Genomic DNA, 25,638 nt, shown 5'->3' on the forward strand with positions numbered 1-25,638 from the left:
AGGTATTTGGTCAATAACAAAAAGTTTATCTCAATACTTTGTCATTGCCAACAAAGGGTATATAACAGAGGTCAAATGTTTTCTGTAAGTCTTCACAAGGTTTTCACACACTGTTGCTGGTATTTTGGCCCATTCCTCCATGCAGATCTCCTCTAGAGCAGTGCTGTTTTGGGGCCGTTGCTGGGCAACACAGGCTTTCAACTCCCTCCAAAGATTTTCTATGGGGTTGAGATCTGGAGACTGGCTAGGCCACTCCAGGACCTTGAAATGCTTCTTACGAAGCCACTCCTTCGTTGCCCGGGCGGTGTGTTTGGGATCATTGTCATGCTGAAAGACCCAGCCACGTTTCATCTTCAATGCCCTTGTTGATGGAAGGAGGTTTTCACTCAAAATCTCACAATACATGGCCCCATTCATTCTTTCCTTTACACGGATCAGTCGTCCTGGTCCCTTTGCAGAAAAACAGCCCCAAAGCATGATGTTTCCAGCCCCATGCTTCACAGTAGGTATGGTGTTCTTTGGCTGCAACTCAGCATTCTTTGACCTCCAAACACGACAAGTTGAGTTTTTACCAAAAAAGTTATATTTTGGTTTCATCTGACCATATGACATTCTCCCAATCTTCTTCTGGATCATCCAAATGCTCTCTAGCAAACTTCAGACGGGCCTGGACATGTACTGGCTTAAGCAGGGGGACACGTCTGGCACTGCAGGATTTGAGTCCCTGGCGGCGTAGTGTGTTACTGATAGTAGGCTTTGTTACTTTGGTCCCAGCTCTCTGCAGGTCATTCACCGTGTGGTTCTGGGATTTTTGCTCACCGTTCTTGTGATCATTTTGACCCCACGGGGTGAGATCTTGCATGGAGCCTCAAATCGAGGGAGATTATCAGTGGTCTTGTATGTCTTCCATTTCCTAATAATTGCTCCCACAGTTGATTTCTTCCAACCAAGCTGCTTACCTATTGCAGATTCAGTCTTCCCAGCCTGGTGCAGGTCTACAATTTTGTTTCTGGTGTCCTTTGACAGCTCTTTGGTCTTGGCCATAGTAGAGTTTGGAGTGTGACTGTTTGAGGTTGTGGACAGGTGTCTTTTATACTGATAACAAGTTCAAACAGCTGCCATTAATACAGGTAACGAGTGGAGGGCAGAGGAGCCTCTTAAAGAATAAGTTACAGGTCTGTGAGAGCCAGAACTCTTGCTTGTTTGTAGGTGACCAAATATTTATTTTCCACCATAATTTGCAAATAAATTCATTAAAAATCCTACAATGTGATTTTCTGGATTTTCTTTTCTCATTTTGTCTGTCATAGTTGAAGTGTACCTATGATGAATTACAGGCCTCTCTCATCTTTTTAAGTGGGAGAACTTGCACAAGTGGTGGCTGACTCAATATTTTTTTGCCCCACTGTACATCCATAGGTACACCTCCAATTGACTCAAATGATGTCAATTAGCCTATCAGAAGCTTCTAAAGCCATTACATAATTTTCAGCAATTTTCCAAGCTGTTTAAAGGCAGTCAACTTAGTGTATGTAAACTTCTGACCCACTGGAATTGTGATATAGTGAATTCTATGTGAAATAATCTGTCTGTAAACAATTGTTGGAAAAATTACTTGTGTCATGCACAAAGTAGATGTCCTAACCGACTTGCCAAAGCTATAGTTTGTTAACAAGACATTTGTGGAGTGGTTGAAAAACAAGTTTTAATGACTCCAACCTAAGTGTATGTAAACTTCCGACTTCAACTGTAAATCAAAATGTTGAATCCAATAGCCCATGGTTGTCAAGCTTCCAACAAGTCAAATGTTCCACATTGTTCTTTGAATGCTTATTTTGAAACGCACACTGAGAAGCATGGACAGACAAAATCCACCAAAGACAAAAATGGTACAGTATTAAAACCTTTACTCGGACATGATACAACAGAAACAGATTCCAAATTAAATGACAAAAAAAAGCCTTTCCTTCCCCAAAACAGTCAATCATTTCCACATGTATGTTGGAGTCAGAGATAAAATGACAAAAAAACTAGACATGAGAAAAAGGAAATTGAAAATCCCATGTGATATAACAGTTCCTGCGTGTGTTTAATAGTCCTGAATACAGATGAATCGCGCGGTCAAAGGAAAGAGTCAAGCACAACAGAGAAGCAGTGTATTTGGGCGGGAATCAACGACAGGAAATCTCCAGATCTAACGAAAACAGCTTTTCTTGATCAACAAAACATCATCTGATCAAGTGAGTCTATCACCCTAAGCACTTATCCCACTTTGAACGCATTCTCCTCCTCTGAGCATGTTGAGCTGGCCCTCCCCTCCAGTTCATCCGCGTAATGGGACACTATCCAGAGGCGTGACTTCAGCGCGCACCTTTGGGATCTATGCATTGGCTCCAATTTTTTCCTCAGCTTAAGCCAAGTTTTGCTGGCAGTGTCCAATGCATATTTCTCTACGTAAACACACTCCTGTTTGCGCTGGACACGGAAGACAAAACCGTGATCCAAATAGTCAAATTATCAGTGCACGTTCCTAGCTTGTAACTCTGCCCTCTTGGCCACAAAAAAAAAGCACCAATGCACAGTATAAATCACCATAGGGACCACCCCGACTAGTGCCCCTCCCCCTTGCTGTGGCACCTTTCTTATAAAGGGGAGTTCTTTAGTGACAAAGCACAACACTCTGAACACTCAACAGTCATCCACGGGACCTCAGCGTGGCACAGCATCAACGCTGGCCTTCACACCTGTTCGGCAGTGTTACGTCATCACAGGGGTGGCACCAACCAATCGCATGGGGTGTTTTGATCATAGAGTTGACCTTTGCACCAGGGTGTCTATTAAATAAGTATTGCATCCCGCTAGATACAAACACATGACAGCTTCACAGGATGCAAACGTTTAAGCGTGTGTTTTTTTTAAGCAAGTGTTTTCAAAAGTAAGTTGAATATAAATGAACGTAATGAAAAGGTCCAGGCGTCTGCCTTGAGTGCACGCGGTCACGAGGGACACGCATCTTTGGGCTGCACGCCGGCGGTCTGTCTCCAAGGGCGAAGACCGCCGCAGCACTGCCATCAAGTAATACCAAAGGGACACTGCACTCGGTTGGCAAGGGAAGAGAAGGGCCCGGGCAACGTGTATGCAAATGTAGGCCCCCACTTCGCTTGCGGCCCTGCTCTTCTGTGCATCTTTCTGTGTTGTTGTAAACCTCTTTCCATGCTGCAGCACACCCGAGCTTGCTGGTATAACCAGACCAAGACCTCATTGTACACAGTGGACATAGTGACATAATCAACACAGGCACATAAACATAGTGTACAGGCAGTTCAAAAAAAAGTTTAAATAATTCTGATAAACTGTCTGCCTGAACAACCTGAAAATGCTTAGCTTATAGAACCTGTAGAATTCTTATAGGGCTGTTATACGTATACTGTATCTCTGCTTACAGCTAAACTGAATTTTATAGGACAAGACACAACATAACAAGGGATTCGCTTTAAAATGCACTGTTACAGCACTAGAAGAGGCAAGTGAGTCATTTTGACTAAATATGAAATTGAAATAGCTCTGTCATTTTTAAAGTCATGCCTCCCTCAGTCGGACTTTTCCTAAATACGTCTATTTAACACACGCATGTTAGCATTTTGTGTTATAAGCAGTTTTAAAGAGGATATATATTTTTCCGGAGCGACCAAGTGACTTTTTCAAATCCTCCTACAGAGTCACATGCAGGTAAGACTGATTTCTAAATATCACTTTTCCAATAATTACCTCTGTTCCACGAGCTCTACACTTGAGCATGAGAAAACAAAATAGCCTACAGTAACAAACTAATGAAAATGCTATTTCGTTCTTTGAAACAATACTTTTTTTGGCATTCTGTTATCTAAGACCTTCAAAAACACAAGCAAAATATTATTTTTCCAATATCATATATGAAATTAATTTATTAGACTGTTAGAATGTTGGAGTCAAAGACTCATTTTGGCTTGAAGTGGGGTCCCTCAAGGTCAGGCTTTTCTACTGTTAAGAAATGGGAGATTGAAATGCGTTCACATTCAAATGAGGAAGCTCCAACAAAAAAAAAACAGAGGGAATTACACGAGGGGTTGTTGCCAACATCGTGACAAGATTGTGGTTCACACTGGGGATACACAGAGAGAGTAGACTCTACCCTGTGGGACTAAATTCCTTAAGACTGATCTCGAGTTCTACTCGTTCATTTTTATTCTGCAGCGACTGATTCATGTTGACATGTATAGACGTACATAAACCCGACGGGCATATAAATGGTCTACAGTGCCCCCACGGCCTGTTCACAGGCTTGGAGTAGGACATCCTGTTAGACAGGTATCATCCTCCATATCCACATTACATGGGGGAGGTGTTCCTCTCCCGCCAGAAAGGCCTGACTGCAAGTCAATGTAGGAGATCGGCTGAAAAGAGTACGGCCGAGTGGGAATCCTATTATAAGTAGACCTCGGTTTCAAGAGGGGAAAAAAGGTGGAGGGTGTGTACTTGCACACTCTTGGCGTTTTGCTTGTGTACTGTGTTTGCATTGGTGGGAGGAGCCATAGGAGGACGGGCTCATTGTAATGGAGGGAATGGAATGGTACCAAACACATGGAAACAACGTGTTTGACAGCATTCTATTGAACAGGCGGCAGGTTAGCGGTTACAGTAACCGAAAGGTCGCTGGTTCTAATCCCTGAGCCGACTAGGTGAAAAAATCTGTCGATGTGCCCTTGAGCAAGGCACTTAACCCTAATTGCTCCTCTAAGTCGATCTGTTTAAGTGCGTCTTCTAAAATGACTCAAATATAAATTCCATTCCAGCCATTACAATGAGCCCATCCTCCTATAACGCCTACCACCAGCCTCCACTGGTGTAAACAAGCACATCTATAATTGTAAGACCACATGAGTCGTGTAGCACCCAACTTTAGGACAGTTGGAATTCTGTCCAGTACGCGATACAGCATTCTCTATTCTACATCCTAATTTCTGTTCTGAAAGGTAAATAATACCAATCTCCAAATACTTCAGAAAACGACCCACACATCTAAATCCTTCTATGCACACAATATGGTCTCAATCGTTATGCATCTGCCAATATTGCTCACGTTGTGTGTAATGATGCTCTTTTAATATTTCAGTTCAAAGTTTGTAATGTGTTGACAGCTAGTTCTGTTATGAGGGAGCTGAATCGGCCCCTATTGTTTACGTTTGTGTAAGACCACACAATAGAGTCACGGTAGATGGCTGGCAGGGTCATCGGCTGAAGCCAACCAATCAGCTCCACAATAAAACACAAAGTATTGTCACAGGCTGGGCAGGCTAAGGGCGTGGGGTCTATCGCCCTGCCCGTGACACAGCAGCCCTATAGAATACCATTCGCGTCAAGAGTGACGAAACTACTAGCACAACAACTAGACCTAATAGTCAGTCACAACGAGGTGGGTTTTTCAAGCTTAAGATCCAGTCTATGGGTAAAACCCTTTACGATTATATATATATATATATATATATATATATATATTTTTTTTTTTACAGTACATATTGAAAGTGTACAATATCTGTTCATATTGCTATCGGGGAATACTTTTTGTTGTGTGCTAACATGCTTGCTAACCCCGTGTTTTCCCTACTGTATGCACATATTGGGATTGCCCAGTCGTGCTCTAGTGAAGGAGTAGATGTGTCATCGTATTTACATATTGTTAAAAAGTTAACGGAAAGAGGCTGCAAGCACTTGAATGACACAAACGGAGGATTCAGAAGGGGAATTGTAGGGGTACAGTAGACCACTGGAACAAGATATCGAATGATATCAAGGCTTTCTTAGACCGGATGGCCATTTCACAGAACGAAGCACGGCCATTAACACCGTGGCTCTTCAGAAGACATATGATGAGAGCTGGAGAGATTCTTTGTGGTTGCCCCAGTTTCTTAAAGACGGGCAAGATAGGTTTCTGCAACAAATGTTTACTTACACAGTAATGTTTCACAGAGTGCAAAAATGACCATTAGCAAAGTAGAGGGTGTCAAACAAAAGAAACATCTACAACAGCACCAATGAACGCAGTGCTCTTGAACAAGGTTGCACTTCCTGTGCCCAATGGCCCTTGTTTGGACTTAAAGAGAACAAACAGCAAAATGCAATAAAGAACACATCTTTACAAGTCAGTTTCTCTCTTTGAAAGCCTGGTGTGAGCTTTAAGGGCCAACCAAAGTGCCCCCTCCTTGGATTTCAATGCCTTAAAAAGGTCTCATTTTAAGAGTACAGTACTTCAGAATGAATTCAGAGCATTTAAGCATGAATAAAGCATAGTATTCAAATCCCATTCGGATTGGTGAACACAGAGGGGCGTGTCTGCCTCTATTGGCTGTGTCCCGACCAATAGAAGTTGGGTGACAGTTGATTGAAATATTTCGCACCTGATCATGACGTGTTTGGGTTAAACCCAAGAGTAAAGCCTAAGACGGAGTAAGCCACTCGTCATATCTATGCGCACAGCAATGTATCTGAATAACCTACGAACCCCACAAGAAGCTGAGAGGTCTACCTTGATTCGCAGAAGCGTTGACACTCAAAGCTGAAGGCTAACTCATGCTAAAACTTGTATATGCAGTTAAAAAGGAGATATTTCAATGCGTCTTAACCCCTACTGTGAAAAAGTATTTGATTATGTGTGTGTTTGAAAGCATATGGGGGGGGGGGGTTGGTGTGAGCGGAACATAAAAGCCAGCAGACATGGTGAAGCCCTAGAACCAGGGTGCCAGAACTAGAACCACTGGTGCAAAATGGACCAGGGCAGAACCTGGTTCTTAGGTGAGCTGGTGGGGCGCCTCTAGCATCTCCATGAGGAACGTGTCGATAGGGGTGTCGCCAATCAGTTTGAAGAAAAACAGGTGCTCCAGGCACTTCAGGCCAATGGAGCGCAGCGCTGGCAGCCGGAGGAGGAGCTTAGCGAACCTGGGGCGATGGGGAGAACGAGTGAGGTCAATCATGGCGGTGACGTGGGAGTATTGTGCAGATAGGTGCTATTGTATGTCTGTGTTTCTCTTGTACCTGCCCTGCTGGTCGGGGTATCTCTGTTTACAATAGGACTCCAGCGATGCGTACACCTTCTCCCTCAGCAATTCCACTTCACTGGGGCTGGACAGGCCCTTGGCATCTGAATGCAGGAACAAACACAGGCACTATAGCACATGACAATAATTAACATGTGATTCTTCCTGACATCATGCCATATCTGGTCTGAAACGGCTTAAAATCGTTATCTTGTCTCAGATCGTTATTTGAACGGAAATCATTTACCTGGGTTGAAGAGGATGATGGCTCGGAGGCAGCCGAGCTCTGTCTTGTCCATCTGCATGTCTCTCATCTTACTGACCAGCTCCGTGAGAACTCTACAACCAGGGTCGAGGAGGGGGAGGTGTGACAGAGGGACGAGAGAGCGGGAGGAGATGAGTTAGCATCTTCTCTAGGGTTCACCACAGTTCCACTCAACGATGCAGCAGTTAAATAGAGAAATTAACAGAAGGGCAGGGGGGGCTGGGATACAAGTTCTACATCCTCATTACACTATGCATTTAAACGTTACACTACAACAACACAATCGATAAATTCCATCCAAGCCCAAACCACACTTTTCTTATTTACAAACTACTGCACATCGCACAAAATGTCAGGTAATGCAACAATTCAATAAGGGCAGAAAGAAGATGAAGGGAAGGAAATTAGCAGCTGGTGTTTTGTCGACGCTGCGCCAGCGACCAGTCGAGCCTGCGCTACGACAGAAAAGAGGAGAAACAGAACACAACACTCACTGAAACACGAGCGGACAAGATACACACGACCCGCTCTTTTACCTGGTCTAATTACAGCACTTTCTTTGCCAGATTCTCTCACTCAACAACTGGGCCAAGAAAAGCGTTTATTTTGTGGCGTTGTTTGTTTTGTTTTGTGTTCGTTGTTGATAGGGGAAGGTAGGCGTGTAGTGATGTCATTACCTGTCAAATATGGCTCCAACCTCTGCATTGTGCGCACTCTCCCTGTGTATTCAATTACAATGTGTTATTACAATGTTATTACACAGTTACATTGTTATTACATTGTCCCCCCCTGCGTTGGTTTGGGCCCAGAGGAACAGGTAGGTTAGACTCTACATTGCATTTTGGTGCCCAGTTCCACTTCTGGGAGTAACAAGCTACAGGCTCTTGTTGATGGAGACTTGGCCTGATGAAAATGTTTTAGATAGCATTAAAACTACGGGAAATAAAGCTTGAGGAATGACAAAAATATGCCAATGTAACACAGCAATAAATAGATCCGAGACGTTTGAGCACAGACAAGATTTAGAGGAGAAAACTTTCATATTGGGTCTGATTGAAATAGGGCACATAGTTATTTTTTTATTTAATTTGTTAAAAAAAAAATGTTTATGAACCTTTATTTAACTAGTTCTATACAGTATTACCCAAGATCTCTGCTTATCTTCACTACCGTAGCGTTTTAGGCATACTTCATTGTACTCTCGATAATTAGCATATAAAACTTCCTGGGTAAGTACGGATCATTTAAAAAAAATCCTTCATGTAAATGGTTTAACCAAATCAGCACAAAAGGGTTATGGGTATTGGCACGGGCCAATGACAGAAGAGCAGAGAAGCATAAGCCAATAGAGGAGTGTAATAAATAGTCAACAGGAACAATGCAGTAATATGATTTAATCATCTTAATCAAATCGATTTGGCATAAATCATAAATGAATGAAAGAAAATAATGTTGTTTTTTTTAGAAAAGGAAAAAGAAAAAAAAACACGTGAGGATACAAAATGAGAATTGAGAGATTTCACACACACAAAAAAAAACATTCAGCGGACCACATTTACGCAAGGATGTCTAGATTACGATGCATCTGAAACAAAAGCCTGCAACCAGTTAATCCAAGAGATGCTTCAGTTCCTGCGGGAATTGGGAGTCTTGCAGTTTCTGAACTATTAATAACAATGTAATTACTGTGTAATAAACAATGAATTCACACCATGTGATATGGCGACCCTATTGAGTTGGGGTGGGCACACTTGTTCCTTGAGAGCTGCGATGAGCGCAGGATTTTACTCGAGACAGGTGCCATGCCGCTTGATTAAAGGCTATTTTACACAACTGAATAAAATACTGACATCTGCCAATGTAAAATGTAATAGATGAATGTGCCCCGTGTGTGTGTGGCTGTGTTGGGGGGGTAATCCTAGTGAAGTCAACAGTGACGTCTACAGTACATTAAGCATTAGCCCCCAGCGTTCTGGCATGCTGCATTATTCTCAGCTAGCCGAACGAGTGTGCTCGCATACATTTGCTTGAAAAACGAGGAAAAAGCATGCAATAGTACTGTTTGTCCATTTTGAGACGCCGTAGCCAGTATACTTCCTCAAAATAGTCCAAATGAATCTAAGATAACTCAAGAAATCTGTCATTAATTTAGACGTTTTTGCCCGAATAGATGTTAGTCGCGCAATTTTACATCTAACTAAGATGTTTGGTGCATTTTCAATGGCAAAATTTACATGAAAACAAGTCGTCTCTTGTTGAATGACAACAAAGACTTTACTGAAGAATCCCTACTGTTGACCAATTACCAATGAAAGGGCGTAGACTTTGTCTCCGAACTTCAGCTTGCCTCCAGAAAAAATGCTGGGTGCTCGAACAGACCAAAAAAAAAAATCCTCACCGTAGTCCAAAATGAACAAAAACGTCACAAAATGTAATCATACTATATGCACAAACTCTACCCGAAAGTGCTCCATTCTCCCTTTAGTCGGGAAAATTATTCAGCTCATTTAAAAAAAACTCATCTGGACTACAAAGAGAAATGGCCATTTAATGAATAATAACTGTAACAGGCATGACCATGACTGAAAATGATGTTCTACAAACACATGTATGGTGAAGTGTTTATATGACGGCGCGTATGATTAAATAAAATAAACTGCCATTACAAAAACACCAGACATTAAGTATTGACTGTTAATGGAAAAAACAATGCAGAATGCTTAAATCATTCAGGGGCACCTTTTTTTCAATCTTTCTCCCTGCAGTTTAGAAGCTTTTCGATGAAAATTAACATGTAAAAGGTTGCTTCTATGTGCTTCACCGAGGTCCATCACACATGCGGGTGTTACCTGTCGAAGATGGCTCCCACGCCGGCACTGTGGGCGCTGTTCCTGTGCACGTGAAGGCCGGTGGCCAATAGGATGCCGTCCTTCACACTGATGGAGCGGTGAGAGAAGGAAGCGATCAGCAGCTCGTTCCAACCTGGAGAGAGACAGGGTCATCAGCCTATCCATGTAGGGCTGTGAACGGCTTGGATTTAATGAGGTCAAAGCTGAGCAGGGCTGTGTTCATTAATTAGGGTGTAAGACAAAAAACTTTTTCCAACTAAAAAATGTTTTATGTTTTATTGGACATGTCCAGGTAGTCCCTGTTTCAGTTAGCTTTCTTCCCTTTGGTGCCGATGAACATGAAAAGGCGAAGGCTTTTTGAGCGTACCGGCACGTAGCAGGATGACCTGGTCATCCAGGGCCAGCTCAGAGAAGTGGGGGACCCTCTTGGCCCACTCCACCAGGGTAAACAGCTGCTTGTCTGCAGCCTGGCAGATGTTGGTGACCGGGTCGTTGGGCTGGAAAGAGAAACAGAGGGAAAGAGACTGGCTTCAACATAGGGCACAAAATAGAGACTGGAGACCTTAGGATCACATTTAAACTAAGCGGGTCTGTTATCTCAGAATATATTGTATCACAATAAATTGTTGGCTCAGTCGCACAATCAAATCTCTAGAAATAATAATAGACAGTGGAATAAGAGAAGTTGGTATGTGTGCTACGAGAAGTTGGTATGTGTGCGTCGCGGGGGTCACACACACGTGGGTCACACACACACACATTTACCGAGCTGTCCCCGGAGCTCCCATCGGCATGCAGCTCGGTCTTCTGTTCCACGGCCATCTCTGCCTCTAGGATCTTTTCCACGGGCATCTCCTCGTTGATGGCACTGGTCGACTCCACCTCGCTTTCCCGCTCCTTGTTCCTCTGGCGCTCTTCCTGCACGGCTGCAGGGGCACAGGAAGGGCAGAGGGAAGGAGAGAGGGAAGGAGGGGACGAGAGAGTCGGGGAGCGAGAAGGAAAGAGGCACAGGAGGGGGGGGGGGGGGGGGGGGAGGGGAAAGTAGGGAGCAGCAGAGGGAGAAGGGTGGAGGGGGAAAAGATAAAGAAAGAGCAGGACAGGGAAATGAGATGGAGAGAGAGCAAATGGGAAGCAAAAGTGAAGAAAAAAAGAGAAAGGTGAGAGAGAAAGGAGGGGAAATAAAAAAAGAAAAGAGAAAGAAGAAAGTTGAGAAAGAGAGAAGTGTGAAATGAGGAAAGTAAAGAATGACACAGGTAGAGGAAAAGGAGATACACAGATATGTACATGTATTTACCTTTCACACCAGGGGTCTCAAACTCAAGGCCTAGGGGCCACATCAGGCTCGCAAACTGCTTTCCTGTGGCCCCAAGGCTGATATCTGATTCCCATCAGCCATCAAGATAATTTTCCTATTAGAATCACCCCACAATAAGGTTTACTCCTATGGCAATAAGGTTCACCCCAAACCACATAAAATGGCACAATACCAATCATCTGTGCACCACTATCAGCGAATTCAGGGACATCTGTGGAATCAGCCCCTGACACCACAGTAGTATTATGGTAATACGATTTTACACAATGTCAGCGATTTTGAGAACAGCAACACTAACTCCACGATAAGCGTTACATTGCTATTAGCATTGTGCCAATCTGATGTTCTACCTGCTACAAAGAGCATGTTGTTTTGAGAGCGGAGAGGAACAGAGGGGAAGAACATCTTTCCTCGATTTTCTCCTACTGTACCTTACCATATTCATCAATAATACGTAAGTACAATAGCTTTGGTCCAGTTTTCATTAAAGTACTCATTAAATTGTTGGTAGTGGTTGTACTAAATGATCCTCTAATTACACAAGTTGCCTTTGTTTACATTGTGAACCTAGCTAGTCAACGTAGCTAGCTAGCTAGCTAGAAGTAGTAGCTTCTTGACTTCAGAAATCTAAGTAAAATAACCAGTGGTGTATAGCGGAGGCTATATGCAACCAAAATCAACTTTATTTCTCATTATTCCAATTTACAAGACGGAATGAACACGGCGTCAAGAATTGAACCTTTGTGATTCTTGAGCTTGGGTGCTGCCATTGGACTTGACGCAACGCGAGCGCAACAAGGGTCGCGAAGCAGCTTTCATTGATTTCAAAGGAAGCATTTCCTCAACGGCTGATGGCAATGTCGTACGCCCGATGACTATAGTATATCAGGGCCTTAAGACTTACATTGCGCCTGGTAATTAGAGTTTCATACCAATACATTCTGCAACATACCTCACCCAAAAATGGACCATCACAACAAAACAACAAAATATTGTTGTTTTACCTATTGACCAAATAAAACATTTGAAAAATGCACAAACATTAGAAAAAGGATGATTGTTTCAAAGTGTTGTAGGCAAGAGAGCGCTGTCTTCCGTGTGGTATGGTCCCTTTCTGAGCATTGACATAAAACCACATAACAAGTACTCTGCACTATTCCCCACCAACTAATTAAATGCCATTCTCCTTACATCTCTGTCGTTCATCTTGGACCACTACAGAAGATGGGAGAGAGAAAACGAGAGGAAACAAGAGGGGAGAGAGAGGGGGGCAGGGGTTAGTGTTTACAAGGCTCTCCATCCCCCTCTCTCTACCTCTTTCTCGTTCTTTCCATCCCCTTTGAGTACAATCAATACTCTCCCCTTAGAAATTCATATTACAATATTCAAAAAATCTTAAATGCTCTTAGACATCTTTATTATACATAGATTATTTCAGTGGATTTAAAAACAGCAATTGGAAATAGTTTTATAGCAAGTAGGCTATACAATCTTTTCGACAACAATGTGAAACAGTGTTTTTTCAGCAGGGCAACAGGACGGTTGGTGAGTGGGGGTCTTTTGGTTAGGGGACACAAGAGGCCCCATCCCTCTTACTTCTACATTATTACTGTAGCAAAAGTCAGACCCAATTTCAATAAGGATCCTAGCTCTCCCTCACTCTTTCTGTCTTGTCGCGGTCTCGCTCCTCATGTCTCCAATTGCATCCCTCTCGGCCTCTCCCTCCATTTCAAGCCTTACCTGGTGATAGCATTGCCCTTTTAATGAGCCATATTGAATGCTAGTTAAGGACAGCAGACTGCCAGGCTCCCGCCTTACCTTCCCTCTTCATGCCACAGGCCAGGCACTTCTGGTAGCGGCAGTACTGGCAGCGGTTGCGCTGGCGCTTGTCCACCAGGCAGTCCTTGTTGTCCCGGCAGGTGTAGCTCAGGTCCTTGCGCACCGTGCGCTTGAAGAAACCCTTGCAGCCCTCGCAGCTGTGCACTCCGTAGTGCTTACCTATAGAGAGAGAAAATGACAAGAAAGAGGAATGCAAATTGACAACAATAGAGAGGGAATAGGGGTATAGGAAAAGGAGGGAAGGTTACATCAGTAACAAACCCCTTTCAATCCTTCAGGCACTAAGCATAGAGCGCATAGTTCTTCAAGTGTGATGGTAATGAAAATACATGGAAGTGTTTCGGTCCCTTTTAGGAGAAACTGAACTGGTACAGACAAGGGAGAGATGAAAAACAATTCCTTACTGTGTTTTAAACATTTTATGCAACTTATATTTTTTTACCATTTTCTATACTACGGAAAGGTATCCCCAAATCTAGGGTTATATGACGTTTCCATACCATAAAGGCTATAGGTCCGTGTAGCCAATGCCATGTTGTGCAGATCCCACTATGCACAGCGGAAATCTATGGGTTTCATTCAACGGCTGTAGAATTTTGGACAAAACTATCCTTTAATAAACAAAGCATATTGCACTACTGCTTCTCTCTCATCCCCCCCCCCCCCCGTCACAGACCCTAAATCAACCCCCAGTCTGTCCTATAGATGGAAGAGTATATAGTTAAACTTGCCTTCTTACAGACAGGGTGGGGTTTTGGCCATATTGCATACGCCATTCAATTAATCTCTGATCTCCACAAGAGCATAGGGTCTAGGGGCCAGTTTGGGATTGGGCCTAGACTTACCGGAGGAGCGGTCACCACAGATGGCACACAGGCGCTTTTGGGAGAGCATGGGGCCCCCTGGGCTGTGGCCTCCCAGCCCGAACGGAGGCTTCACGTCATCCGAGCTGCTGACCGCGTGCAGCCCCGACATGGACACTGTGGAGTTGATCTGGAGGCAGAGAGAAAGGCGGGAAGGGGATATGGGCAGGAGTGAGAGGGGAGGATGTGTCATGAACTGACAGCGCATCACTCCTTAGTTTGATTATTTGGAGTCATAGTTGCAGAGCTGTCATATTTCAAGAAACATGACAAAAAAACATCAGTACTTTCATGCATCCAACAATCACATACATATTGCCAGCTATCTTTTTGAGTGGGCTGGTTGATCATTATTAAAGTCACATTCAGTTACCCGTTCGCACGGTCAAAGCAATAGAGGTTACAGAGCACTTCTCGCCCTCACCTGTTCAAGCAGGTTAAGTCTCAAGGCATCCTCATAGCCGGATTAATTAGTGGGGACGTTTGAGGAAAGAGAAAAAGCAAGTGGGGGGAGGAGGAGAAATAACACTGAAAAGGACTATCTGATGTGAGAGGAGATAGAGGAAATGAAACCAATATGGAGAAAGGTAGAGGTGGTAATAAGGGGGGGGGGGGTTCTTACCTCTGCACTCCTGGTATACATATTGATCTGTGAAGTTAAAAGGGATGAAGTAGAGGGCAGGGGAGGAAAGAAAGAGGGATGGGTGGGCACACTCAGGGACGGACAGTACGGGTATTTGTTTGGATATTCACTACTATGCTGCCACTACGAGCCCCTTGGACCAATCATGTTGCGCCTGGAAGAAGAAAAACAATCTACACAAAATGTTCGTAAACGCAGATAAATTAAATGTAGATTTAAAAACTATACTTTGTGCACTTTGTGAATTTATGGATTTTATGTACAGTACTAGTCAAAAGTTTGGACACACCTACTTATTCCAGGGTTTTTCTTTTGTTTTACTATTTTAAAATAATAGCGAAGACATCAAAACTAGGGCTGTCTTCTGTATACCAACCCTAGTTTGTCACAACATAACTGATTGGCTCAAACACATTAAGAAGGAAAGAAATTTCACAAATTAACAAGACACACCTGTTAATTGAAATGCATTCCAGGTGACTACCTCATGAAGTGGGTTGAGAGAATGCCAAGAGTGTGCAAAGCTGTCATCAAGGCAAAGCGTGGCTATTTGAAGAATATAAAACACATGTTGATTTGTTTAACACTTTTTTGGTTACTACATGATTTTCGGATACCACACGATGTGTTATTTCATAGTTTTGATATTTTCACTATTATTCTACAATCTACAGTAAAGAAAAACCTTTGAATGAGTATGTGTGTCCAACCTTGACTGGTACTGTATATCTTTCATGGAAATATTGCAGAATGTGTTCCCTATTTTCTAGTCATACGCAGGAATGGGACAGGGGGAGTTGGATCTTTTGATGTGTCGTTTTGAGGGCAACCAATGATTCATCCACTGGCATCCTTGATCTAAAATGTCATAATTTAATCATTACTCAATTAATTTAATATTTTGTGAGGTTTTTAAAGTCAGAACGCATTCAAAGAAAAAGGGCAACATGTTTAAAAAAGTACCCAAATAATGCTGTTTCATGGTTGATTTCACCAATAAAAAATGTGCTACTTTAAGAATCAATGATTTACAATATTTAGATATGTATGGTTTCACGTTTGCCTTTGGTAGTTATCCACAACTTCACTTGACCTATAAGGCTGGGAATTGCCAGAGACCTCACAATACGACATTATCACGAGGCTTAGGTGCCAATACGATATGTATTGCGATTCTATATGTATTGTGATTCGATACTGCGATTTTATTACGATTCGATGTTCCAAACATATTGCTCACTATTTAAAAAATTATATGGAAAACAAGCTTTAAAGGAAAAATAGAGTTTTGATGCAGGTACAGCTAGCTCAAAAATAATATTGCGCTATTGCCCAAACGATGTTAACCGTCAACAATTATATCCCTATATTTAACTATTCATTTTTCACCTATCACTATTTAACAATAACCTACATCACAGTATATTGCACATTTTAGGGGTCGTAAAATAGCAGCCAATTGTTTATTTACAATAAAAGTGAGCTCAACAAGTGATACTCTTCTCAACCAATCACCAGAGTCTGATGATACTGGCAGATACACGCATGTTGACTGCAGCCTATGAAGTCACACTTGGTTCACACTGGCCACTACTGTAAAGCAGAATTTATTGACCATGGCGCCAACTTCTCATCTCTGAATGGCCCTGAAAGGTGAAAGATGAGGCAGGAGAAGAGTGGTAGAACAGAACAGTGTTAGCTACTTGTCTGGAACTCGGGTCTCACCTGGGGGCTGCTGATGGGGCCGTAGCCCACCGAGGGTGTCCCGGGCAGGCAGGGTGACCCCAGGGAGGAGCTGATGACAGAGAAGGGCGAGCCCATGCTGCTGATGGGGCTGTTGACGGCCGAAGTGACGGGAGGCAGAGAAGTCATGGCAGCAGCTGTGGGGGTCAGGGGTGGCGAGCGCTGGCCCGAGGGAGGGGAGGACACAGAGGAGCTGTCTGGGCTGCGGGAATCTGGTGAGAAACAACAGGGATTATATACCAGAAAGTGATGACACCGTACAAACAACTCAAGTTTAAGAAAAAAATGAATGATATTTCCCCTAGCTACAATGAAGTTAGTTTTGTGTGTGCTTACCTATTACAGGGGTCATGGGTGTCAATTGGGTATGGCAGTTGCAAACCCTAGATCAACACCAACTTAAAAATAGGCCACTAAAATCATTCTAATCCCGATTAAAAGGCAAATGCAGTGTAGCGGTATCAGAGGGCTGGCTTTAGGATCATGCAGACGGCTCAGAACCGGGGGTTGCCCTAAGGATGCTTTTCGCGGCTGGCTGGCTTTGGGACAGCGCATCAATGCAGCTCCGCAGTTAACAGCAACTTTTTTCTCAAAACAGCTGTTTGACATAAGATGAAACTGGAGTTTATTTAACCTGGTTGAGCTAGTGTGAGCTAGTGTGAGCTAGTGTGTAGCTAGCTGCTAATTGTTGTAAGACAAGTGTTTGTAGAATGTCCCCTATCTACTAAGGTGAATGAAGTTACAGCAGCCAAGGTGATAATGGCTGGAGACAATTTTGGCTGTTTTTGTTTTTTTAAATTGCATTTACAGTTTTTAAACTATGTAGAAATGCAGTAAATGACCCCTTATGTAGCACTTGGAATAATTATGTATAAGCAATAATAATGAATTTGTAAAGTATATTTCCAAAGTTCAATGCACACCTTCAGAACGTATTCACACTCGTTGACTTTTTCCACATTTTGTTGTTACAAAGTGGGATTGAAATCTATAATTGTCATTTTTTGTAAACGATCTACACAAAATACTCTAATGTCAAAGTAGAAGTAGAAAAGTTCTCAAAGTAGAAGTGTAGAAAAATGTATTAATATAAATAAATAAAACACTACATCTTGATTAGATAAGTATTCAACACCCTAAGCCGATACATGCTAGAATCACCTTTGCCAGCAATTACAGCTGTGAGTCTTTCTGGGTAAGTCTCTAAAAGTTTTGCACACCTGGACTGTACAATATTCTGCCATTATTCTTTAAAACATTTTTTTTTTTTTTTAAATCAGGCTGTGTCAAGTTGATTGTTAATCATTGTTAGACAACCATTTAAGTCTTGCCATAGATTTAAGCCGATTTAAGTCAAAACTGTAACTTGGCCACACAGCAACATTCAATGTCGTCTTGGTAAGCAACTCCAGTCTATATATTTAACCTCGTGTTTTAGGCAATTGTCCCGCTGAAAGGTGAATTTGTCTCCCAGTGTCTGGTGGAAAGCAGACTGAACCAGGTTTTCCTCTAAGATTTATTATTTATTCTAAAAAACGACCTAGTCCTTGCCAATGAAAAACATACCTAAAGTATTTTTGATTTTATTTTACCTTTATTTAACTAGGCAAGTCAGTTAAGAACAAATTCTTATTTTCAATGACGGCCTAGGAACAGTGGGTTAACTGCCTTGTTCAGGGGCAGAACAACAGATTTTTATCAGCTCTGGGATTTTATCTTGCAACCTTTTCGGTTACTAGTCCAACGCTCTAACCACTAGGCCACCTGCCGCCCCATGTTGCAGCCACCAACATGCTTGAAAACATGTAGAGTGGTACACAATGGTTGTTTTTTGTTGTTTCAGTATTACTTTAGTGCCTTGTTGCAAACAGGATGCATGTTTTGGAAAAATGTTATTCTGTAAAGGCTACCCTTTTTTCACTGTCATTTGTTAGTATTGTGGCGTAACTACAATGTTGTTGATCAAACCTCCTTTCTCCTATCATAGCCATTCAACTTTGTAACTGATTTAAAAAGCATTGTTGGCCTCATGGTGAAATCCCTGAGCGGTTGTATTCCTCTCTGGCAACTGAGTTAGGAAGGGAGCCTGTATATACCTAGTGGCTGGGTGTACTGATACACCATCCAAAGTGAAATTAATAACTGCACCAGGATCAAAAGAGACCTTCAATGTCTGTTTTTTTTATATACCCCATCTACCAATAGGAGCCCTTCTTTGTGAGGCATTGAAAAACCTCTCTGGTCATTGTGGTTGAATCTGTGCTTGAAATTCACTACTCGGCTGAGGGACCTAACAGATAATTGTATTTGTGGGGTACAGAGATGGGGTAGTCATTTAAAAATCATCTTAAACACTATTATTTCGCACAGAGTGAGTCCATGCAACTTATTTGACTTGTTAAGCACATTTTTACTCTTATTTAGGCTTGCCATAACAAAAGGGTTGAATACTTGACTCAAGACATTTCAGATTTTCATTTTGAATTAACTTGTAAACATTTCTAAATACAAAATTCCACTGACATTATAGGTTATTGTGTGTAGATCAGTGACACAAAATCTACATTTAAATAAATGTTTAAAATTCAGGCTGTAACACAAAATGTGGAAAAAGTCAAGGGGGGGGATACTTTCTGAAGGCAATGCCAGGCAGAAAAGAAAACAGCCACAATACATCAAAAAGTAGAGGAAAGAAAACTTCAAATCAAATCACCATACATCAAACCATTACATACTAATACAAAACATAAGACTTCAAGCAGACTAGGCGATCAAACATTAACAGCTAGCTTGAAAGGGTAGGTCTTTAGTTATGTTTTAAACAAGGAAATTCAAGCCGTCTCCTTGACATGTGTAGGTCACCCATGCTGCACAGGTTTGTAACTTAGGTGAATCATCCTTAAGGGCCTTAAAGGTGAGCAGCAAGAATTTTACATTTGATGGGGGTTGAATAAAGTAGGATAGTCTGATTAATCAGGCTGTAATAAGCAATTAATTGGAATATACTAGAGGTCGACCGATTATGATTTTTCAACGCCGATACCGATTAAAATCGGCTATTTTTATTTATTTGTAATAATGACAATTACAACAATACTGAATGTACACTTATTTTAACTTAATATAATACATCATTCAAATTTATTTAGCCTCAAATAAATAATGAAACATGCTCAATTTGGTTTAAATAATGCAAAAACAAAGTGTTGGAGAAGAAAGTAAAAGTGCAATATGTGCCATGTAAAAAAGTTAACGTTTAAGTTCCTCGCTCAGAACATGAGAACATGAAGGAAAAAAAAATCAGGTGGTTCCTTTTAACATGAGTTATCAATATTCCCAGGTAAGAAGTTTTAGGTTGTAGTTATTATAGAAATTATAGGACTATTTCTCTCTATACCATTTGTATTTCATATACCTTTGACTATTGGATGTTCTTATAGGCACTTTAGTATTGCCAGTGTAACAGTATAGCTTCCGTCCCTCTCCTCGCCCCTGCCTGGGCTCGAACAAGGAACACATCGACAACAGCCACCCTCGAAGCATCGTTACCCATGGCTCCACAAAAGCCGCGGCCCTTGCAGAGCAAGGGAAACAACTACTCCAAGGTCTCAGAGCGAGTGATGTCACCGATTGAAACGCTATTAGCGCGCACCCCGCTAACTAGCTAGCCATTTCACATCGGTTACACCAGCCTAATCTCGGGAGGTGATAGGCTTGAAGTCATAAACAGCTCAATGCTTGAAGCACAGCAAGCCTTTTGCTGCCTACCACTGCTCAGTCAGACTGCTCTATCAAATCATAGACTAAATTATAACATAATAACACACAGAAATACGAGCCTTGAGTCATTAATATGGTCAAATCTGGAAACTATCATTTCGAAAACAAAACGTTTATCCTTTCAGTGAAATACGGAACTGTTCCGTATTTTATCTAACGGGTGGCATCCAGAAGTCTAAATATTCCTGTTACATTGCACAACCTTCAATGCTACGCATCACCGGGGGCAAACTACCTGCCCTCCAGGACACCTACACCACCCGATGTCACAGGAAGGCCAAAAAGATCATCAAGGACAACAACCACCCGAGCCACTGCCTGTTCACCCCGCTATCATCCAGAAGGCGAGGTCAGTACAGGTGCATCAAAGCAGGGACGGAGAGACTGAAAAACAGCTTCTATCTCAAGGCCATCAGACTGTTAAACAGCCATCACTAACATTGAGTGGCTGCTGCCAACATACTGACTCAACTCCAGCCACTTTAATAATGGAAATATTGATGTAATAAATGTATCACTAGCCACTTTAAACAATGCCACTTCATATAATGTTTACATACCCTACATTACTCATCTCAAATGTATATACTGTACTAACTCTATACCATCCACTGCATCTTGCCTATGCTGTTCTATACCATCACTCATTCATATATTTTTTTTATGTACATATTCATTCCTTTACACTTGTGTGTATAAGGTAGTTGTGAAATTGTTAGGTTAGATTACTCGTTGGATATTACTGCTTTGTCGGAATTAGAAGCACAAGCATTTCGCTACACTCGCATTAACATCTGCTAACCATGTGTATGTGACAAATAAAATTTGATTTGAGTTGTCATAATTACGTAAAATTCTGGAAAATTAGTTCTCAACGAGCCAGGGGGCCTAAACTGTTGCATATACCCCGACTCTGCGTGCAATGAACGCAAGAGAAGTGACACAACTTCCCTAGTTTAATATTGCCTGCTAACCTGGATTTCTTTTAACTAAATATGCAGGTTTAGAAATATATACTTCTGTGTATTGATTTTAAGAAAGGCATTGATGTTTATGGTTAGGTACAATCGTTGCACAAATGTGTTTTTTTTTTTGCAAATGCGCTTTTGTTAAATCATCCCGTTTGGCTGTCTTTGTCAGTAAGAAATGGTCTTCACACAATTCGCAACGAGCCAGGCGGCCCAAACTGCTGCATATACCCTGACTCTGTTGCACAGAATGCAAGAGAAGTGACACAATTTTCCTAGTTAAAAGAAATTAATGTTAGCAGGCAATATTAACTAAATATGCAGGTTTAAAAATATGTACTTGTATATTGATTTTAAGAAAGGCATTGATGTTTATGGTTAGGTACACATTGGGGCAACGGCAGTGCTTTTTTTTCACGAATGCGCTTGTTAAATCACCCGTTTGGCAAAGTAGGCTATGATTCAATGATAAATTAACAGGCACCGCATCGATTACATGCAACGCAGGACAAGCTAGATAAACTAGTAATATCAGCAACCATGTGAAGTTAACTAGTGATTATGTTAAGATTGATTGTTATTTATAAGATACGTTTAATGCTAGCTAGCACCTTACCTTGGCTCCTTGCTGCACTCGCATAACAGGTTGTCAGCCTGCCACGCAGTCTCCTCGTGGAGTGCAATCGGCCATGATCGGTGTCCAAAAATACAGATTACCGATTGTTATAAAAACTTGAACTCTGCCCTAATTAATCGGCCAATCTGATTAATCGGTCGACCTTTAGAATATACAGCCTGAAACTAATGACTGCAAAATCATGTAAATGTTCCTTACAAGCCAGAAAGTTTAATAAAATTACATTTGATTTTACTCTACCCGTTGTCCATAACCAACTCAGTGGCCTTGTGGTTAGAGTGTCCGCACTGAGATTGGAAGGTTGTGAGTTCAATCTCTGGCCAAGTAATACCAAAGACTGTAAAAAATGGGATCTGATGCGTCTCCGCTTGGCACTCAGCATTAAGGGGATAGATTTGGAGTAACAGGCTGACCACGCCGCTCGCATCTGCATTGCTAAGTTCTATTTTAGAAGTCATTCCTATTTCTGACGCAGATCGCGCTGCAAGTCCTGCCCCTCCCATCTCCTCATTGGTTATACCCACATGGGTGATTGAAAGACGAACTGTTTTGCCGGTCGTCGTGGTAATACTATGAAAGTTTAGATGCCAATCACCATAAAAGTTCAAAGATGAAAAGGCCTGGAAGGAGGAGAGATGACTAGAAACGAGTCGGTTGACCGTTTTGTGTGTGGATTAATTGTCGGAGTAGAGGACCTTGTGCATTTCAGGTAAAATAACAACTCAATGTTTATATCCCAGGACAAATTAGCTAGCTAAATAGGCCAAATTAGCTAGCATGTGCAAACTAGCTAGCTAAATTGCCATATATGTTTAATGCTTTTCGACCTGTCCCCAAATTAATGTAATTGATTCAGTTTGTTTTGATATTTTAACCTGAGTGTCGTGATCGTGTTTGATGTGGGGGGACAAAATAAATTGATGCACAATGCCGCCGCCGGTTTGGGTTCCGTGTAAGGCCCTGCGATAGACTAACGTCTTGTCCAGGGCGTGTACTTGTACATCAAGCTGCCTTGCGCTACAGAAACAAGAGATAGGTTCCTACCCTAATGAGCTGTTCCGGATCGCACAAGCCAAGGCTACTTACTTACTTACCGGTTGCCTAACACCACATTGGTCAAAATTTGAAACAAATTATCCACAGGAAAGTATTGTTTAGCTGACTTTTTAGAGCGCCTGTACTGAAGTTTCTATCATCGCACATGCGCAGAACCATGTAAATACCTGCTGACTTCAGTATGCATGCATCGCGTGTTTGCTCATGACCGAAAGGCACGTGCACAAGACGGAAGTACATGCACGCAACGCAGGCAAACTAACTGAAGTCAAGTTTTATTAGTCGTATGTATGGGATACACATGGTATACACGTCCAACAAAATGCTTACTTCTTAGCAATATAACAAGAAATAATAAAATATAACAATATGAAAAAAGTAAATGGCTCAGTAGAGTAGAATAAACATTTTAGCATAATTATAATACAGTATCTAGCAATCATAATAAGAGTCGGGTAGCAGCAGTTGTGATGTGTGTGTGCGCCAAGGTGCGGAGAGTCAGTGCATGTGGTCAGTCCAGTTCAAGTGTTCAGTAGTCTGATGATGGATGTAGATGGAAACTGTCTGAGCCTTTTGATATCAGACCTCATGCTCCGATACCATCTGCCCGACGGTAGGGGAGGGAACAGCTCGTGTTTGGGGTGTGATGACCGCTGCAGGCCTTCCTCAGGCACCATTTTGAGTAGATGTCCTGGATAGGTCCCAGTGATGTACTGGTGTCAGCAGGTGTTGACATGGTTTTGAGCATGTGCCAGGTGATAGAAATGTCAACTTCAGTACTGCCGCTCTAAACAGTTGAGTAAACAATACTTTCTGTGGATATTTTGTGTCAAATTTCAACCTGAAAGTCCAACACCACAGAAAACTAACTGGTAGAGTCATTTCAAATTATTGTATTAAACATTCTGGCTTGTAAAGAACATTTACACAATTCATTTCAAGCTGTATATACCAATAAGTGTGTAGTAATCAGACTGGGGTGATGTGTTTTTTTGGTGTAATTTGTGAGTGGATCCTTGTAGCTATAGCCAACTAGGCTATTCAGTTTGGTAGCTTAGTAACGTGTTATGCCTTGAGCCATTGCAAATATTGTCAACAAGCATCTCTAATGCACCAACTATAGTTGACCACTGTAGCTGGAACATAAAAAACAAAATGCTGAAGTGGCTTGATAGTTAGCGAAATTCATTCGAAAACACCAGTGGCATTCTCTTACCTCTGCTGTCACCCATTATTACCTCCTTGGTGGAAAAGACGTGCTGGGACACGGATAGACGTGCTTCAATCACACTCCGCTATCTAACTCAAGACCGCGGACTGAGGCCCGGGCCAGAGTCGTTTTCGGATGACCAAAAACAGGACTGAAAAAAATGGGGAGAAATTCATTAAATAACAGACGCAAACGTCAACATTTGGCATCAGGCACGGTTTTCATAACATGAGGCATAAGCATCCATTCTCATTTTTTTTTGTGTATGTGTGCATTTTGGCCAAGAAGAAGCATGTCGTAAACTACCTAGCTAGCTGACGTTATATATCTAAAATGACTAGCTACCTAGATTGTGACAAACGCGGAGTCAACAAAATTGTGGCCTATAGACAGTGCAGCCACAGAAAGTAGAAGGACGATTTGTATCAGTTGTGCAGTTAGCAACCTAGCTATCTATCGTAGTGCAACAACCGACCAGAGAAAACTCGCAAGTGATAAGTTAGTTGGTTTGTAAACAATTCAACATTCTAGCTATACATTACCCCAACAGTAAGATATAACGTTAACGCTAAAACAAACTATGCTATGCATCAACAATAATTATACCTAATTACTAACGTTTTTGACAGTGCAGTTTCTTCGCATGAAAAGATGTGGTGGTCAGGCCCCGAGTTCGCATGAAAAGATGTGGTGGTCAGGCCCCAAGTTCTTCCTCTCCTCTCTCCCCACTTTGCCTCGCCGTCAGCCCTCCCTTTCCCTGTACAGCCCTTCTGCCTGTGGCTGACGGAGTAGCTACCGTACCAAAAACAGCACCGTTTGAAGAGGTTTCTGCATTACGATGCATTTACATGCCACTTCAACATTTTATGGCAGCCATGTTAGCTCCCAATTAACATTACATGGGGAATATATATATTTTTAAAACTATAAAACTGAATGTCTGTAATGAGCATTATGATGCATTTACATGACACTACCACATGCAGCCATGTTCCCCATTAACATTACATGGGGAATATTTAAAAAATGTTATGTCACTGAACGTCTTGAATTAGAACAATATCCCAAATTCTAAAAGTTGGCCCAACTCTAAATACACAGAACCCAAATATAAACACAATATGCAACCATTTTTACAGGATATTACAGTTCATATAAGGAAATCAGTCATTTGAAATAAATTCATTAGTCCCTAATCTATGGATTTCACGACTGGGAATACAGATATGCATCTGTTAGTCACAAAATGCCTTAAAAAGGAGGGGCGTGGCTCAGCATACCAGTCAGTATCTGGTGTGACCACCATTTGCCTCATACAGTGTAACACATCTACTTCGCATAGAGTTGATCATGCTTTTGATTGTGGCCTGTGGAATGTTGTCCCACTCCTCTTCAATGGC

The 25,638-nt window shown here is 41.9% G+C and overlaps 1 protein-coding gene across 9 annotated transcripts; it reads right to left on the reverse strand.

Annotated features, from left to right (window-relative positions):
• Positions 1-1,890: 1,890 nt before the first annotated feature.
• On the reverse strand, positions 1,891-25,355 carry LOC101268904 (retinoic acid receptor RXR-beta-A). Of its 9 annotated transcripts, none has more exons than XM_036952798.1 (14): positions 24,845-25,353; positions 24,245-24,389; positions 16,924-17,185; positions 16,570-16,799; positions 14,184-14,331; positions 13,318-13,497; positions 12,691-12,714; positions 10,950-11,110; positions 10,552-10,681; positions 10,185-10,317; positions 8,013-8,054; positions 7,318-7,409; positions 7,069-7,174; positions 1,891-6,972 (listed from the first exon to the last, which is right to left on the reverse strand). In XM_036952798.1, the coding sequence occupies exons 3-14, from the start codon at positions 16,937-16,939 to the stop codon at positions 6,825-6,827; spliced, it is 1,410 nt and encodes a 469-aa protein (XP_036808693.1). In that variant the 5' UTR covers positions 16,940-17,185; positions 24,245-24,389; positions 24,845-25,353; the 3' UTR covers positions 1,891-6,824. The 9 variants fall into 9 exon arrangements, with proteins under 9 accessions (XP_036808693.1, XP_036808699.1, XP_036808697.1 ...); XM_036952804.1 differs by lacking the exon at positions 16,924-17,185 and adding an exon at positions 23,614-23,741 and having other exon boundaries at positions 24,845-25,349; XM_036952802.1 differs by lacking the exon at positions 16,924-17,185 and adding an exon at positions 23,614-23,815 and having other exon boundaries at positions 24,845-25,349.
• Between the last annotated feature and the right edge of the window lie 283 nt (positions 25,356-25,638).

The sequence above is a fragment of the Oncorhynchus mykiss genome, chromosome 18 (assembly GCF_013265735.2).
Source record: "Oncorhynchus mykiss isolate Arlee chromosome 18, USDA_OmykA_1.1, whole genome shotgun sequence".
In the NCBI taxonomy this organism is placed as follows: Eukaryota; Metazoa; Chordata; class Actinopteri; order Salmoniformes; family Salmonidae; genus Oncorhynchus; species Oncorhynchus mykiss.

What these genes read in the sequence shown, in the direction of transcription:
- LOC101268904 (XM_036952798.1), bottom strand. An exon ending in CTGTGGCATGAAGAGGGAAG is followed by an intron (nt 12,715 to 13,317) that starts GTAAGGCGGGAG and finishes CATCTTCTGTAG; the next exon opens with TGGTCCAAGATGAACGACAG. An exon ending in CATCATCCTCTTCAACCCAG is followed by an intron (nt 7,175 to 7,317) that starts GTAAATGATTTC and finishes TCCTGCATTCAG; the next exon opens with ATGCCAAGGGCCTGTCCAGC.